Source organism: Melanotaenia boesemani, chromosome 5, assembly GCF_017639745.1.
Source record: "Melanotaenia boesemani isolate fMelBoe1 chromosome 5, fMelBoe1.pri, whole genome shotgun sequence".
Lineage (NCBI taxonomy): Eukaryota > Metazoa > Chordata > Actinopteri > Atheriniformes > Melanotaeniidae > Melanotaenia > Melanotaenia boesemani.
Genome location: NC_055686.1, coordinates 24,905,944 through 24,922,247, shown reverse-complemented (window position 1 = coordinate 24,922,247; position 16,304 = coordinate 24,905,944). Strand labels below are relative to the sequence as shown.

The 16,304-nt window shown below is 40.6% G+C and overlaps 1 protein-coding gene across 2 annotated transcripts in view; it reads left to right on the top strand.

Annotated features, from left to right (window-relative positions):
• The window catches only part of LOC121640329 (phosphofurin acidic cluster sorting protein 1-like), a 56,029-nt gene continuing 39,725 nt past the window's right edge, over window positions 1–16,304 (top strand). For both annotated transcript variants that reach the window (XM_041986042.1, XM_041986041.1), the window contains exon 1: window positions 1–614. In XM_041986042.1, coding sequence (XP_041841976.1) covers window positions 460–614 — 155 coding nt within the window. In that variant the 5' untranslated portion in view covers window positions 1–459. The remainder of the gene's footprint in view (window positions 615–16,304) is intronic.

Below are 16,304 nucleotides of genomic sequence, written 5' to 3'. Positions count from 1 at the left end.
AGTCGCTGTACGTCCTCTGACTAAAGAGGCGTTGCTCTAGTTGCTCTCCGCTCACTGTGCGACTTCGCCGAGAGAAATTTCCGCTTCCTGCACCGAGTAGCACCACCGACCAGCTCACACACAGCGAGCTGACGCCAAGTTACGCAGGACCGACACGGGGATTAGCTGTCTGCTTTTTTTTGGGGGGGGGGGTTCAAAAATCCCGACCACGGCAATGTTTTCACTATCCGCCGGTGATTAGCACAAACGGGTCAACTTTCCATTGGCACTGCACGCGGGAAACATTGACGCGTTTGCAGCATTTGGAGCCTGAAACAAACAAAAAAAAGGAAAAAGGTAAAAGAAAGAGAAGAAGCTACCGCACCGAGAGGGTCGACATCCTCACGTTGAAGGCAGTCTGCTACGGGTAGCCTCCTCATTATTATCGCCGTCTGAAAGCCCTTCTTTCAAGCCTCCAGGATGTCGGAGCGAGGAGGGCTCCCGCGGACTGGGGGCGTCCCTTCGCCGCACATGCAGCCCTCCAAGCCGGTCAGCATCACCTCCAACCGACCGGTCCACATGAACCTGTACGCCACCTGGGAGGTTGACCGCTCCTCACCCAGCTGCGTGCCGAGGTATGTGAAGGGGCCACGGCGGGGATGACAAAAGGGAGGGCAGGTGGAAACATGGAAAGGGAGCATGACTTGTCATTTTGGGGCTGGTTGTGAATAGAAAATGACCCACAGTGTGTTTACACTGTGGGATTCCAGATAAACAAACACACATGGGTGCTTTAAAAACATATACTACCACATTTTGGATTTGGGTGTTGCTGTTATGCAGTCCTAACATAGAAGGTCAAAGTAAAACATTTGCCATTTTTGTGTAACTTACACATTTACCTCAGATCTACCTGATTGAACCCACTTGCTCTTCTAATGTTTAACATGGTTTAGACATCTGATGGTCCAGTCATCCCTAATAACTACCCTGCAGGATTTATAACCACATTCCTAAAAATGACACAAACAATCTGGTTATCTGTAATATTTCTAGTTGTTTTGCTGGGTCTGTTGCTGCCTTTTCCCAAGCATGGCTTCAGTGGTTGCTCTTTCGATTAATTCAGCCTCAGAAGATTCATAAAGAATTGGATTCAGACTGTCACTGCTCTAGTATAAGGGCAGTTTATATCTAATATATGGTACATTCATAACATAAGGCTGTGATGTATTAGCTTTCGGAAAAAGAGAGTCTCAAAATGATGCTTTTGTGTATAACATTTCTTCAAATTGTCAGGCTTTTTTCCCTCTATATGTTAATCACTGGAGGCAGCCATGTTGGGAGGTTTTGTGTATTTTCATATAGCCAATGCTGCAAGGTCACAAGGGGTGAGACACCTTATCCACCTAAGCTAAGCCCCAAACAAAAGACACTGAAATTGGCTTTGTTTGACTGAAAGACTCCACATGCGGCCTATTATGGGATTCGGCTGGCTGGCATGTATGTGACACTCAGTAAAGAAGCGTATGCAGTTTTTAATGTGGTGTGAGGTAAGAAACATATGATTAGATTACTCTTGCTTGAAGTTTGTCCCACATCTACGATGGTGTATCCATGGTCACAATTTAGATTCAAGGTTGATTTGTTTTCTTTTCCTTTTTCTCTGAGGGAGAAACAAAATAAACTATTATATTTTTCTTTTTGGAAACCTGAGTTGAATCCCTCCAGATGAGCCCAGGTGTTTAGGATACTGGAAACAATTAATATGAATAAAGCATGCTGTTAAATGCACCGCAGCCATTATCCCACACAGACAACATGCTGATATCTTAATGCTGCTTTCAAACATGCTATGGGGGTTGGAGGGAGGTCTCAAGGGTCTGTTTTGCCTCCTAACATTTGAGCTATGCCTGTGTGTGTGTGTGTGCATCATACATTAGTGAATAAATCATGAACTCTGGGATCTATATTTTGATACAACATATTTTCAGTCTGAATTTTAAACATTGTAGTACCTGACTTTTCATTTTAGGGATGGATTATTGCATTTCTGCTAGCTAATATCTTCAGCTGATTTGTAATGTTTTGGAATTGACATTTTGGAGAGCTTTTTATTCTCCTGCAGTCGCAACAGTCCATCAAATATCTTCAATTTCATTGCAGTTGCAGCAACACAAAGAGACTCTGGTAGAGTCAGAAACGTAGAGAAGTGAAGGGGTGTTGGGGAGAAACTGAGAACGAGGCGGAGTAATGGGAGAAGCAGCAGTGGCTCTGTCATCTACATTTAAATAGGATTTCTCACAGACACAAGCAACAGGAAGAGCTGCAGGAACGGCACTGCTTGCAGCTAAAGAATCGACATGTTATGGACTCCAAATCAGTCATAGTGATGTTTTTCAGTTCACTAAGCATGACCTATTTACTTCACTTTAACTTTCTTGTTTCTTAATCTTCATTGCTGCAGTGAGAAGTAACAACTTCCCCCCTCAAATCGAGGTGTTGTCGCTCTAACCTCTTCCTGCTTACCCAAAATGCCCCTTGGTATGTTGTTTACGCAGTGCTCTGGGTTGAAGTTGCCCCTGCAGGCACAAACATGCATTCATCTGCTTCCTCCAAATCCTGATTTGTAGAGAAACTTGGGGGAAAAAAATGCTAAATATATCCACCCATGATTGTGTATTTTGTGGCATTTCTGCTCATATTCAGAGGAGAAAAACTTGAAACATTTCAGTTACAGATGATATCACTTCTTTAAGCAGTCATGAGTCAAATTTTGCCAGTGTGCTGCATCCATCTGCAAATATGAACAACAATGATGCACCAAGGTTTTGTTATGAAGAGCATCTAGAAATCTGCTGCAGCCTTCCTTATACCCAACAATGCTGTGCAAGATCCTCTGAGGTCCTTTCTGTGTTCAGCCGTCCTGACCTTGTATTTTTTGTCTTTACTAGAAATGAATAAATCACTTCACTGGCTCCAGACCAGCTCTTTCAGAGTGGAGTAATGGGTGATTCCTCTCTGTGTCGTCTCTCCTTGCTTCTGCAGTGTCATGAGCACACTCACAGGCGGGTGCTTGGCATCATCCCCTCTGCTCAGTTCATTGGTTCTCATCCCTCACCTCAGGGGGAGCGATTCATTCTCTGCAGCTAAATAATCCCAGCAGCTGCGCTACCAGGCTCGACACTTCACCTGAGAAATATAGAGGCTGTGGTGAATAAAGATTAGCAGTTCTCAGGTGTATTTAAAGTTTTTTCTGTCAGGTGGAATGTCAGGCATGCCTGCCATTGTTCAAACACTTTTTGGATTTCAGCATCTTAAAGAGTTGAGTTAAGGCCTCTTTGTGCTGCTGCTCGGCTTCAGGTATTCCAGGAATGGACCCTGACGCTGAGCTCGTTGCCTTGCATCGTTAACGAAAGTCTCCTTGCAAAGCTGAAGTAAAAATCATATGACTCAGGTTCATGCATGCTGGGTCTTTGCTCATTGTGTTACTTCTTAAACATTTGGTGACCACTTTAACCAGGAAACAGGAAGAAAAAAACTGAAAGATGTCTGGAATAGAAATTGTTCTGTATCTAGTAGATAGGCATTTTTCTGACTAACTTAGAGCACATGTGAGTAGATTTTTGACATCCTTAAATGATGAAATACTGATCTTCACAACCCTGAAAATAGAAGTTTCCTTCCTTTTTTGGGTTAAATGGTTCACCACTGATCAAATGTGGGCCATCTTACTTTTGCACAAGACATATTGCTTATATAAATAATTGAGCTGTGCTGTCCAAACATTCCTACCTCATTTAAACTAAATACTACATCTTTGAGGTGTAAATTATTTTGTGGTATTTATAGCATTTAGGTGACCCGTATCAAAACGGTGGACACAAGTCAGCGGTCCTGGTTTTTAAATAAAATTAGTTAAAAAAACAGGGGTTATGATGCTGTTTTTTGTTTTTTTAACCCTAAAATCTGAGTGGTGTGCTTTGTAGTTAGCCACCCATATGCTCAAATAATGATTTAATCCTTTCAGTCCAAGTAAATCTGTGGGGAAAGTTGTAATACAGGCCAACATGTGATCTTTTGGCCGCATGAGAAATCTGACCCATGATCAAAGCTATGTTTTTAAGTAGTTAAGCAAATTTATCTGTTGACACACAAAAAGTTTTGTCAGGGATAATCACATCGCATCCTTCAGTAGCGCACATTGAAAATGTGCACATTTGAAAAGGGACTCGGCTCAAAGCGTAGACAGGTGAAAACGGCAGGGTCATTGCATTAAAAATAAATCCACTCATCAGTAATGAATACTACTGCTGTGAAGAAATGCATTGCGGTAATGCAGGATGTTCTGAATTATACATCGTGCATTTGTTTGACTTGTTTTTGGGACATCGCATGCCGTTCCTCGAGTGTCAGCATTGCATTACCACGTAAATGTGCTCACAAATGGAGAGGGGTGGATAGAGCGCCAGCAGGCTGTTGCGCAGATGCACAAACACACAGATGGGATAGTAGCGTTCATTAAAGAGCTTTGGCTGTGCCGCTCGCCTTGGCTCTGCTCATTCGTCCACTCAGCTGAGTGGCACAGAGGTCTGAATTTTCCTGTGCCACTCGGCTCGCCTGCCAGAGATGAAAGGAGATGGAATGTAAAGTATAACGCTGCTCCTCATTCAGCGTTCCAAGCCTCAGGGAGACATGATGACATTGAGTGCACAGCCATCATTGACGTTGTTAATGATCTGTTTATCCAGGGCTTTTCAAAGCCATTTTCCTTTTGTTATTCAGAATAATAATATCGCAGTTAAAAGGCTAACCAGAAAAATATTTTCCTCAACAGCTTCAAGGCTGGCAGGCTGTAAAGACCTGAAGTGAAACCTTCAACTTGCTTTTAAAAGCTGCTAACCCGCACACAACAATTTCACCAGCATGGCTATGTGTGCTGTAATTCCCATCTGAAACCTTTTATTTTTTTAAATAGATCTTTCTAGGAATAAATGTACAGGGGTCACAGTGTCAGTTTAGGCTTGAAAACAAGTCAACAGGAAAATGCCAGTTTTGATATTATAGTCTGAAACCCTTGTTTATGCAGCACTGGTTTTAGTTCAAACAGTGTTTAATAAGGGAAATGTTTGTTACATTATCCTAAATACAAGACAAAAAAAAACAATTTCTTCTGACAGTCACTCACAGTATTTTAATGGCTGGATGTACCACCTGTACACCTGATCATCATCATCATCATCATCATCATCATCATCATCATCATCAGCAGCAGCAGCAGCAGCAGCAGCAGGAAAACAAACAACTTCCTCCAGATGGCTTCTGTTTGTCTGCTGTTATTGCCAAATTACTGATCACTAAAACTGGCTCCTACAATCCTTTTTTTTATAGAATAAAAGGTACATTGGTCAGAATATAAAACAATATGTTTACTGTAAGTTGCATTAGAAAACATATTGGGGTCCAACATTTTTACCTACCAAATAATAGGAAATTTTGTGCTCAACAGATACATAAACTAGGGCTTCCTGTCAGGTGACAGATTTAACAGCTATATGTGTGGATATATTGCAGCACGGCTAATATAATAGTAATTTATTGTGTTTTTTTTTAATAGCCCTAAGAATGAATATGAGAATCAGATGTTTTATGTTTGTCTCTTGAAAATGATGTTAATTTGTATACTAACATTTGGAGGTGATTACTTTCACTTACAGTTTACCTGCCAAAGGCTGATGGACCAAATAAACTGATTTTTGTTTTGTGAGAGGAAGTCTTACAAGGACGTAAGAACTTTGCAATGGCATCAAATTCTTAAATGTTGCATTGCAGGTTTTATTTTGCTGTCTGTTTGCAGTGTATCCATCTGCAGCTGGGCTACTCCTGCCTTTACAGGGTATATAGTGCTTGACTGTCAAAATATGAACAATCTTTAGAGCAGAGTCGCTAGAGTGTTTCCCCCTCAGTTATGTTAATTCCAGGAGAATGTCATCTTTGAAGGTTTTTGTTAATTGAAACAAGATTTTTTTTCCCCTCCTCACACTCCCTTTGTATCAGGCCTTTAAAAACAACTGAAAGTTGAGTGTCTAATTAAATATTGCTGGTGTTAATGCTGACAGACCCACCGTAAACAGGATTAAAATGTGCTAGACTAGAAATATTAGCTGTTTTCCATCTAGCTGTTATTAATGCACATTTTTCCATCTAAAAATACAGCTTATCAAAAATAGACGTAGGAAGAGGTGGAAAGCATGGCACGCTGAGAAGAGCTTATTTTTTCAATATAAATATCCACTTTTCTCTATTACCATAGTCTCCATAATGTCGAGGTTTGATCAGAGTTCTTTAAGTTTTGTTTTTCTCCTCCCACCTCCTTCTGTTATTCTGCCTGGAAAATTAGCGCAACCCTCTGCTGCTTGTTTCAACAAACCATCCCCTTTAAAGACGTACCGACAATGGTTGGAAGAAATGACAAAACTCCTTATTTTCTGAAATGTCTCTTAAAAATTGTGATATAGAGCAAGAACTTGGATGTAATGCAACACGAAAATGCTTTTTATTTATTTTTTTTACCTTAGAAACCCCAACATAAGACACTTATGTAAGGTAAGGTAAGAGACACTTTAAGAGCAGCTGCATTTTAGAAGCCAAAGTCAGAAGAAGACTGCAGGTCATTTGGTTGGAGGCTGCTGTTTGTTTCCTTCAAACAGGGACAGAAACAATTGAGTTGTGATGCAGCTGCAGTGAAGAGGTTTCGGTTGATTGGACTATGAAACTGTTGTGGTTTGAAAAGTACTTTGCTGCGGTATTCTGATGTTTGTGCATGCTCTTGAAAGCTCTTGATTGTCTTCTGGCAGCAATCACCCTGCTACAGAGTCATATACTCCCATCTAGCAGCTAAGACACACACATATACAGATTTCCATATCCATGGTGTGCCGACTGCAGTTCACGGACAATATCGCTGACATATGCTTTGCTTTTATCTAATGTGTTAGAGAAAGGACACGGTGGCATCCAGTTACATCTGCAGTGTGAGAAACACAAATCAGGCTAAATAAAGCCACACTACATCATATTGTGACAAAACATTTCTACTTGGTTATATTTTTGTCTTGTTGAAAATTGGAACCGTTTGCATTTGGAAATGTGAGACTGGAAAAGTGCAGCAGTGCGGTTATATCTTTTGTGGGTTTAAGTTTTGATGTACAGTAGCTAAAGAGAAAGCTGTCTGGAACCTCTTTTTTTAACTAAAAGCACAGTCTTGCTGCTAAAATTTGGACCCCATCTTTAAAGTGTGCACACAAAGATACACAGACCATCTGTGAATGGAAAAAACTCAACAAAACTCAACCGTTGCTGCAGTTTTGTCTTTGCGCTGCTACTGTAAATCCATGTCCATGCAAATAATGCGTGCACATGCTTATAATCCTCTGTTGCTCGGGTTACACACCGCTTCCCCTAGGTGATAACACAAGCTTGTAATACACTTAACACAGATTGACCTTGACACATTGCCTGTGTCCAAGTATTACTGACAGTTATATATTGACATTAGTGAGCATATTCAATACTTCTCCTATATGTAGCAGTTCTACATGAATTGAATAAACCACTAAGTGTCCTGCTTTCTTGCTAAATGCTGAACTTTATGAAGTGATGTTAATATGACTCGCGATGACGGATGTGAACCAGTTTAAAATAAGAAGTGTTTATTTTATAATACATAGCTGTCTGGCTCAGTTGCTGTCCCTCGGTTCAGCTCACTCTGTCGCTCTGATCCTCACAGCCCGTTATGATGACCGTGTCCAGGCAAAAGTGGCTCTGTGATTGGTCGATAACCTGATATGATCACCCAGCACCAGTGCAGCTCCATGCGGCCGTGCGAGGCAGTGTATATCGGGCTTCAATGGCATCGCTTCCCCATCTCGAGATAAACTGGATTAGGCAGTCGCTCTGCTCATTAATCTGTAATCGCTTTAATGAAAGGGTCAATTGTATCATGTGTGTGCTTGGGCTGTGTGTGACAGGAAAGATGGGGATTCTGCTCTGTGTTCCTGGAGTGAGATTTAATCAGCAAAGGTTTTATTTTCACCATCAACTCGGCATATACTTAATGCAACACAGAACAGGCCTCCTGGCAAGACATTTTCCTCTTTGTGTCAGCACAAGCACTACGCTATCTGGACCAAGTCAACCACACACATGCTGCAGGTCACATGCTCAGTCTTGCAGGTTTAGAGGGAAGATAGGCCAGACAGCCCGGTCCTCTGGATAACAAAGTGCAAGTTAGCAAAAACATGTTTAGGAAACATGCCAGCAACAATGGCTTTTTTTTATTGACAAACATTGCAACACATGCTAACCTCAGTTTGTGAGATAGCCATATATTTTTTTCTTGTATGTGATAAACTTAGAGCTGAATTTGCGTGTAGGTTGCCCTCCTTTGGAAGTAACAAGCCTCGGTGTGTCCTTGCCTGTGGCTGTGGGAAGTAGAGCAAGACGGAGGGAGACGACAGTGAGAGAAGAGGCACTGAAAAAGAGAGAGAAAATAGAAGAGCAAAGGGAAGCGTGGCGGAAAGTTGAGCAAAAGGTCCCATTTTTGTGACATCTTAGCTGTAGTGTTTACTTCCACTTGTGTTCCTTGCACTTTTAGTGTGAACGTGTTCATCCAATCACATCATAAGGAGCAACTTTTTTTTTTTTACCTCAGTTTTAAGGTTAGAGCTTGGTTTGTGGTTCAGCTTCAGTTGGAGTATATTTGTGCTAGACTTACACAATGTCCTAGAAAAAAGCTTTGAAGGACATTAATAATGACTAAGCACTACCAGTGCAACTGAAATGTCCTTAAATCTGACAGTCTAAACCATGGACTGCACCCAGTTTGGTTTCATACTACACTTTATACAAGTGCCTCAAATAACTTGATGAGACATGCCCACATTCTTATATCATCACCAATATGATCTGTATCACTCTAAGCTAGATTGAGTGGTTTAGAGAAAGGTGTTTGTCCACAGTGACATGGTTAAAGCTGGTTTGAATGAACAAACTTTCTCCTCATATAAAACTGTAACCATAATCAGCAGTAGGGGTGTTTGAATTTAATTCTTTTTAAGATGCATAGAGATGCAGATGTGGATGATTCTGCATTGATGCAGCAACGGAACATAATCGGTTCTAATAATTTATAAATATATATATTCTGCCATGGCTTGCCTATGTGGTGTGATCTAGTCTGCTGCAACAGCTTCGCAGATCCGAGGCTGAATCCGTTTTGAAACCTTCACTTTGGAAAACTGTAAAACTAAGCAAACTTAAAGAAAATACATCAGTATCTCACTGGAAATACTTTCATTATCTCAGGGAAATCATGTAAGATTACACATATAGTCTTATAAAAGTGAGACAAAAGCACATCTGCTATATATTTAAAAACAATGGAGAGACTGTTGTTTTTACCATCTGGTGTAGGTGGGACTTAGATTACTTTTATAAAAGTCAAGCAGCACAGAAGTCCTACAACATTTGTTTCTTTGTTCTTATTTAGGCATATTCCAGCTGTTAGATCTGTATTTGTCAGGGTTGGACATGCAGAATGTAAAGCAGTGTTGACCCTGCATAGTACAAAAAAAAAAAGATGAATAATGTTTTTGGGATCAGTGACTCCTGTAAATTGTTTTTTTCTCCATGTTTGTCCACACGGAGCTGCACTATCCAGAAAATAATTATTTGGTACTATTTATTTTTACTTTTCATTATGTTCAGCTGTAGACATCAGGAATTTATTATTATGGCAGCAAAAACTTTCCTTCCTCGTCTAAAGCTGTTGAAGACTGCTGTTTTATAAAAGAATAAGATTCCTGGATTTTCATTCATAATGGCCTTGCTTTTATTTCATCATAGTTTTTGTACATGTGCCCCTCACCTGATGAGGGATACAACATGTTAGGTGATGGAACCAAGTTTGTGTGTGCACAGCCAAGTTAAGACTTATTTGAGGTTTGTAGCATTTTAATCGTAGGCAGAGGAGGGCTAACTGTAGGAGTTAAGACAAGCTCACCAGCAGTCAATCCACTTATCAGTGTCAATAGAAACAGCTGACTGTGCAGCATGTAATGCACTGTATATATGGAAAGATGCACCGTGGGTCATGGCTCTTGTTTCTGTTTCTCAGTTTCACTCCTGTACTTTCCTGCAAAAGGATGTGATAGGCCAATACATGCTAAGACTGTTGCACAACTACATACACAACTCCTGCTGCACTCTTGTGAAAGTTAGATTGTGTTCATGTTGTCATTGCAGCACCTTTTGTCACCTTACACCTTCATTTAAAAGAGGATTATGCTTGTGCATGTATTTTTTAGTAAAGCCACTTCTCAAGAGTCCACTTAATTGCAGCTCTCTTGGGTCTTCTGTTTGTATTACACAGCAAAAATAAAAAAAAGGTTGTAGCATAATTGGTTTAAATCAATTTGCTGTGCTTAACATCAAACATTCTGCAAAGCGAATTGAGCATAATCGCAGTGTGATTTTTGTTGCTACAGCAATTTATCAACAAGCTGCATGAAATGCTGGTGTTGGTGTCATGGAAACCTGTTTTTTGTGTAATTTTCATTAGCTCGTCTTGCTGTTGCATGTGAGTTCTCCGTATCCTAGCAGGTTTTTTTTTGCTTCAGGCTAAAGTGTCAGCTCATGTCAGCAGGATGACTGTTAGTCTCTGCACAAGTTTAGCAAAGAAAGACTTTGTGGAGGAATGAAATGGGGAAGAGGAAACAGGCATCTTCATGAGCAGAGAGATGATTAAGCGAAAGGTGAAGCTCAAGACTTTCTGAATGGAACTCTCATCCCAAATTTAGTCATGGATTTTCCAAAAGGTATGGTGTTGATTGATTGGTTAACGCCTGCTTACACGGTTAGAGGAAACAACTGAGTTACTGTGATCTCTTGGTTAGTTTCTTTCTTGAATCTTTCTCTTAAAATGCAATTAACTTTCCATATTTAAATCTACTGCAGTATTCCATGTCAGCTCGGCCTAATTTTGTAAATTTAATCCAAGTTTATTAACTGGTTATAAGGCTCTTTCCCACATGCCCATGTATGTTAATTGTGACAAAACCTTGAAGCCCTAGTTTCCACATCCATTCTGTAATGTCCAATAATGGTGTTTAAAAACCCCGCCAGTTATCAGAGCCCAAGTTGTTTGCATGTATTTTGTTTTTTGTTTGCACGTATATCTTGCAAAGTATCCTTTTCATTGTCTTTTTCTCCTTTTTTTTCTTTTTGCTATTTGTAACCTTCATTCTGTTTACCATGTTCATTTCCAAATGACATATCCAAGGTGTCTTGTCACATTAAATTCAAAACTTTGAGGAATGACTCATGTTTTGGCATTATTTCTGCAGCAGGTTATTAACAGTGACAGCTATTCTCTATTAAATCTCTTGACTTTGGTAAATGTATCCTGGCTAATGTGGATGAAAATCCCATCACAAATTAACATCTTCAGTAATCAAGCAAGTTGTGATTAGTTACAGGCCCATCAAAGGTGATTTCACACTGAATGAAAGAGCTGTAAAAAAAATGCCTGTCTAGGTGTTAAAGTCGGTGTAAATCATGCACAGATCATGAAACAGGACAGACGGAGGATGGCAAGAGGAGGATGATGAGAAAGAAGAGGAGGGCACGTAGTGAGAAGTCAAGGGGGAGGAAGAGCAGAGATGAGAGCTCAGAAAAGAAGGATTAGCTAGTGGGGGAGAGAAAATTGGCTTGAGTGGATGAAGGCAAGGGGGAGGAGGTGGAGAGGTTGATGGGAGGGGGGAAAAAAAACAGGTTTTATCAGAGAAGGACCACATCAAAGGCAGGGTGATTTCGTGAATGGGAAGGGAGCAGCTGGGACAGCAGGAATGAGATACAGCAGGAAGACGTGAGCTGATGGAGGAATTAGCTCTGTCACATGACTCCCTTTTTCTCCACACCTTCATTTTGCCCTCGTGTCTCTTACTCACCCCCTTTTCTCTGTCTAGTTTCCTCATGTTTTCACCTTTCTGTCAGACTCTTGTTTATCCCTCTTCTGCCACAGGAACACATCTCGCTATTGATGTCAACAAGAAGCTAAATCTAAGCTCTTTTGTCTTGGGTACTGTCCTAGACCTGTCTACCTTCTTTAATGCTGGCCTTTTCTCTCTCCAAAAGCCAGCATTGCAGTATCTTCCATTCCCCAACGAATGTGATGGATTTGCCTCCGGTGCAGTTTCACCTTTGCTGCTGTTGTCGCTGTTAACACTCAAGTTGCCAACATGGATCCCTGAACTGGTGCACATTCACCTGCTGTTGCAGATATTGTCGTGGCTTCTGGTTTTCTCCTTTATATGTGATATTACTCCTGTTTTAAGCTGGAGTGAAATAATACATAAGCTCTGCAACTTGAATAATCAAAGCTCTGATTGTTGAAAAATTAACCTTGTGTTAGTTTAATTTCCTTGTTCAGTTTGGAGGAATTCTAGTAATTCCTGCTAGTATGATGTCTGCTTTCAATCTCTTAAAATAAGAGCAGATAATTGATAGTCTGCTCAGTCCCTTGATAATGGTCTGTTCCAAAACAAAAGAGATGGCCAAGTCATTCTTTTTTTGGCACTGTGATCTGTGTGGCGTCCTCCCCAGTTCTTACTGAGACTTGCAGCTTGCCATCCTCCTCAAAAACTGTGCGATGGTAAAGAAGTAGGTGGCTATTGTTTGCACTTAGATTAATGACAGTGTTTCTCCAAGCTTGACAGCTTTGGCCTGGCTCAATTCCTCCAACAAACCCCGTCTAATTCTTCCACGGCCATTACAGAAGGCACATGGATGTAGTATTGTGTGTTGAAAGGCTGTAATTTATTGTGTGCTTTTGTGTCGTTGTACCATTGACAGCCAATGAGTTTTCATCTCAAATGATTGGAGCTGGGCCAGATCTGAAGAAAATTTCACTTTGCCACTTTATTTAGAAAAAAGCCTTGGAATATGTAAATGTGATTTTCTGGTTTGGTGGTAACCAGAAATAACTAACTCGAGTTGTTCTCAGAATATTGTTGGAATTATTTAGCCTTTTTTTCATGAATACAAAAGACCACAACATCTCTAGAAGGCATGATCATTTTTGTGTCATGGGTTATTATCCAGTGCCTGTTTTCAGGTCGATTTCAGGCCATTAGCTGCTATTTGTCACTTTTCTTGAGAACACTCTGTGCTTATTGCAAGCCATTTGTTTAAATGCTTGCATTACACACTGATGAGTGTATTAACTGTGTGATTGCTGATGTGTTTGTTCATTTTGTAGCAGTGATTGGATATCAGCAAGCCATGGTTTTTAGTATTCCTTTTTTTTTCCAGATCAGATGTAGATCAAAGCTACATATTAGTGTACAGATGGCAGCAGTAGCCCCTGGGGAACACACACAAACACAAACCTATATTCATATATTTGCAATGCTCCGTGCATGACTCTTTCTGTCCCCCTCACAAACACACAATCATAACGTTCTAAAGCTCTGACCTTCACGCTCTCCTTCTCTGCCTGGTTTTCTTATTTGTTTTTATCTCACCCATTTCTCTCTTTTTAAGGTTTCACTTTCTTTCACACGCTGCTGTTTGCTTCTCACCATCACTTTTTTAATCCCCAATCCTTCCAAATTTTGAGTATCTCCTGGGATTTTAAATCCTCTCACATTCGCACACACTCTACTAACTGTCACGCCTTTCAAAACAAGGCAGCAGCCACCCACATACCAATACACGTAGTAGATGGCCTAGTATAACAACATAAAAAAAAAAAAGAATCGTACACCCACCTACACACAGTCACATGCTCAAATAGTTCCCCTGCTGTGGGCAAAAGCACACAGTGAACAACCATGGCAGGATTTGATGGTGACGAATACTGTGTTGAGAAATAAGTCTGCACACATGCAAAAACATGCACACACAGTTAATATATTTAATTGCAGTAGAGGAATCACTTCTGCTTTCAGATTATATGTGAGTCAGAGTGCTGGGAGTCGCACAACTGAGACATGCAGCGAAATGGGAAAGCCACATACTGTGTACTCAGTAGTGCATATAGCACATACTGTCCATGTGGTTGACACAAAAACACACACACACACTTAAAAAAAAAAGATAACCATGTAATGCATTACCTATAACCTACTTATGCCAGCGTTCACTCACCCACTCTGTTTCTCTGTCTGTTTCTCCCACATATTCAGACTGACACATACATTTAGACACTCTTTTTACTCACGCACACACTCGTGCTGGCTGATGTGCTTATTCATCGATGCTTGCGTAGGAGATCATTACCGGCACAGGCAGGGCTGAGAGGATGGCAGAAGAAGTTGTGTGTTGGCGTGTCTTTGCATGCTCAGGTGCTCACAGGTTAGAATTCTTGGGGATTTTGTAAGATCATTGCTCAGATATTTGGCAGCCTCTGGCAATGACACACCTTTGGGTATTAGAGGCTTACAAAGTGCTGTGGCTTTGAATGGGAAATCCCACCTCCCACCAAAATCTTTTATATATTTTCAATATTATACTAATGTACTTTTTGCATCTCAGTGTTGAGGTTTGACATTTGGATACTGCTTTTGCTGGTATTCCCTGGGAATTCAGTTCCTTTTAGAGGATGTGGTTTCAATCATAGTTTATTCAACCTGAAAGTGACGCATATGGTCTCATGATCAGTTTAGTCATTAAACATTTTTCTCCTTGTTAAAAGCTGATATTTGCTCTATAATACAGTACATCTGTTTACCTGAAGGATTTATTTTTGCCTCAACAGATCGTAGACCTGTGAACATATTAAGAACACTGTTCAAAAGTAAGAGGAAGAAAAGATGAAGGTGAACAGTATACAACAGCCCAAATACACTGTCAACAGGACATTTTGGGAGAAAAATCATTTCACCAGTCGGTGCTTTCACACCTCAGGAACTTTTTTTCATAGTTCTTCACAGACACAGTTGGCAATCACAGGTCAAGGAACTCCATTTGGGTTCTTTTAGGGCACATTCACACCAGCCTTTTTGATTTGAATCCTAGTCCACTTCATTTGGGGTGTGGTGAATTAAGGGTTTCAATTGGACCAAATACAGGATGCTGACTACAAACATGGGTAAATGCAACCAAAAGATGCACAGATGTGGAGCGATAGGCGGCTCTGGACTGGACAAATGACTCTCAGTCAGATGTGGAAGAATTTGGTAAAAGTTTGGATAGAATTCTGATCAACCCAAGACCACTAGGATCTGATGCAGCAGATCTGATGTACTAGAAACAGAAGTTGTTCTGCAGTAACTAATAAATGAACAAGTTTTCTTCTTTGTTGTGTGTCTCATCTTCTCCTTCAGTAATTCTAGGTGCTTTCAGTAAATCTCTTTGGTGGAGAGCTGAACACATTATTTAAAAAGTTCAATTTGTTTTAGATGTGCAGTGTGAACGCAATCACGGTCCGGAAGAATATTACACCCCCAACTGAACCAAGTCCCCAATCGGACTGAGTGTAGCGAACGATCCTGGTGTAAATGCACACTTATTCTGTGGAGCTAGCCTAGACCAGGCTAAGTTCCAGGATCTTTTTAATCTCATCCTTTTATTACAGTCAGCAGTCCCCACAAATGGAAACAAATATTTATTTAACTACCTGCCTACACATTATCACATTAAATTAGACCAGCTGTCATAATTTCAACAACAGTGATCATTAATTAGGATCTTTGAAGATAAATTACTTTAGATGATTTTGCAGTCAGAACATTTACACTTTCTCATACATGATGTCCCTATATTAAATGAGGATAAATCAAAGCAATTAACCCATGAGATCTGTTCAAATCTGAACAGTGCTCTAACACAGGAGTCCCCAAACTCCCAGACTAGTCTGAAATCAAAAGAAAACGCTGCTTGCTATACTGGTCATTACCTTGTTTTTTCTTTTTTAATCACATAAATCTTCCAAGGAAGGATGTGATGGTGAAAGCACAGGAACAGGAGGAGTAGCGGGGTGATAGGATGGAGGTCAGGGAAGGATGAGACAGATTTGTTGATTACCAGAGGAGAGATGGAACAAGCCCTGAACGGATGGCAGGGAGTGGGCAGGAGATTAGAAGGAGAATGGGAGTTAGTTCTGCTTTTTGTTGGCAGACAGTTGTGGATAGCTTCTGTTATGGAGCGAGATAAGAAATGGAGGGGAGCTACGAATAGTAAGGACACAACAAACATGAAACACACACATACACACAAAAGACAGATTTGCTGGAGGCGCTAATGTGTTGTCAGTGCGACCGGGACCT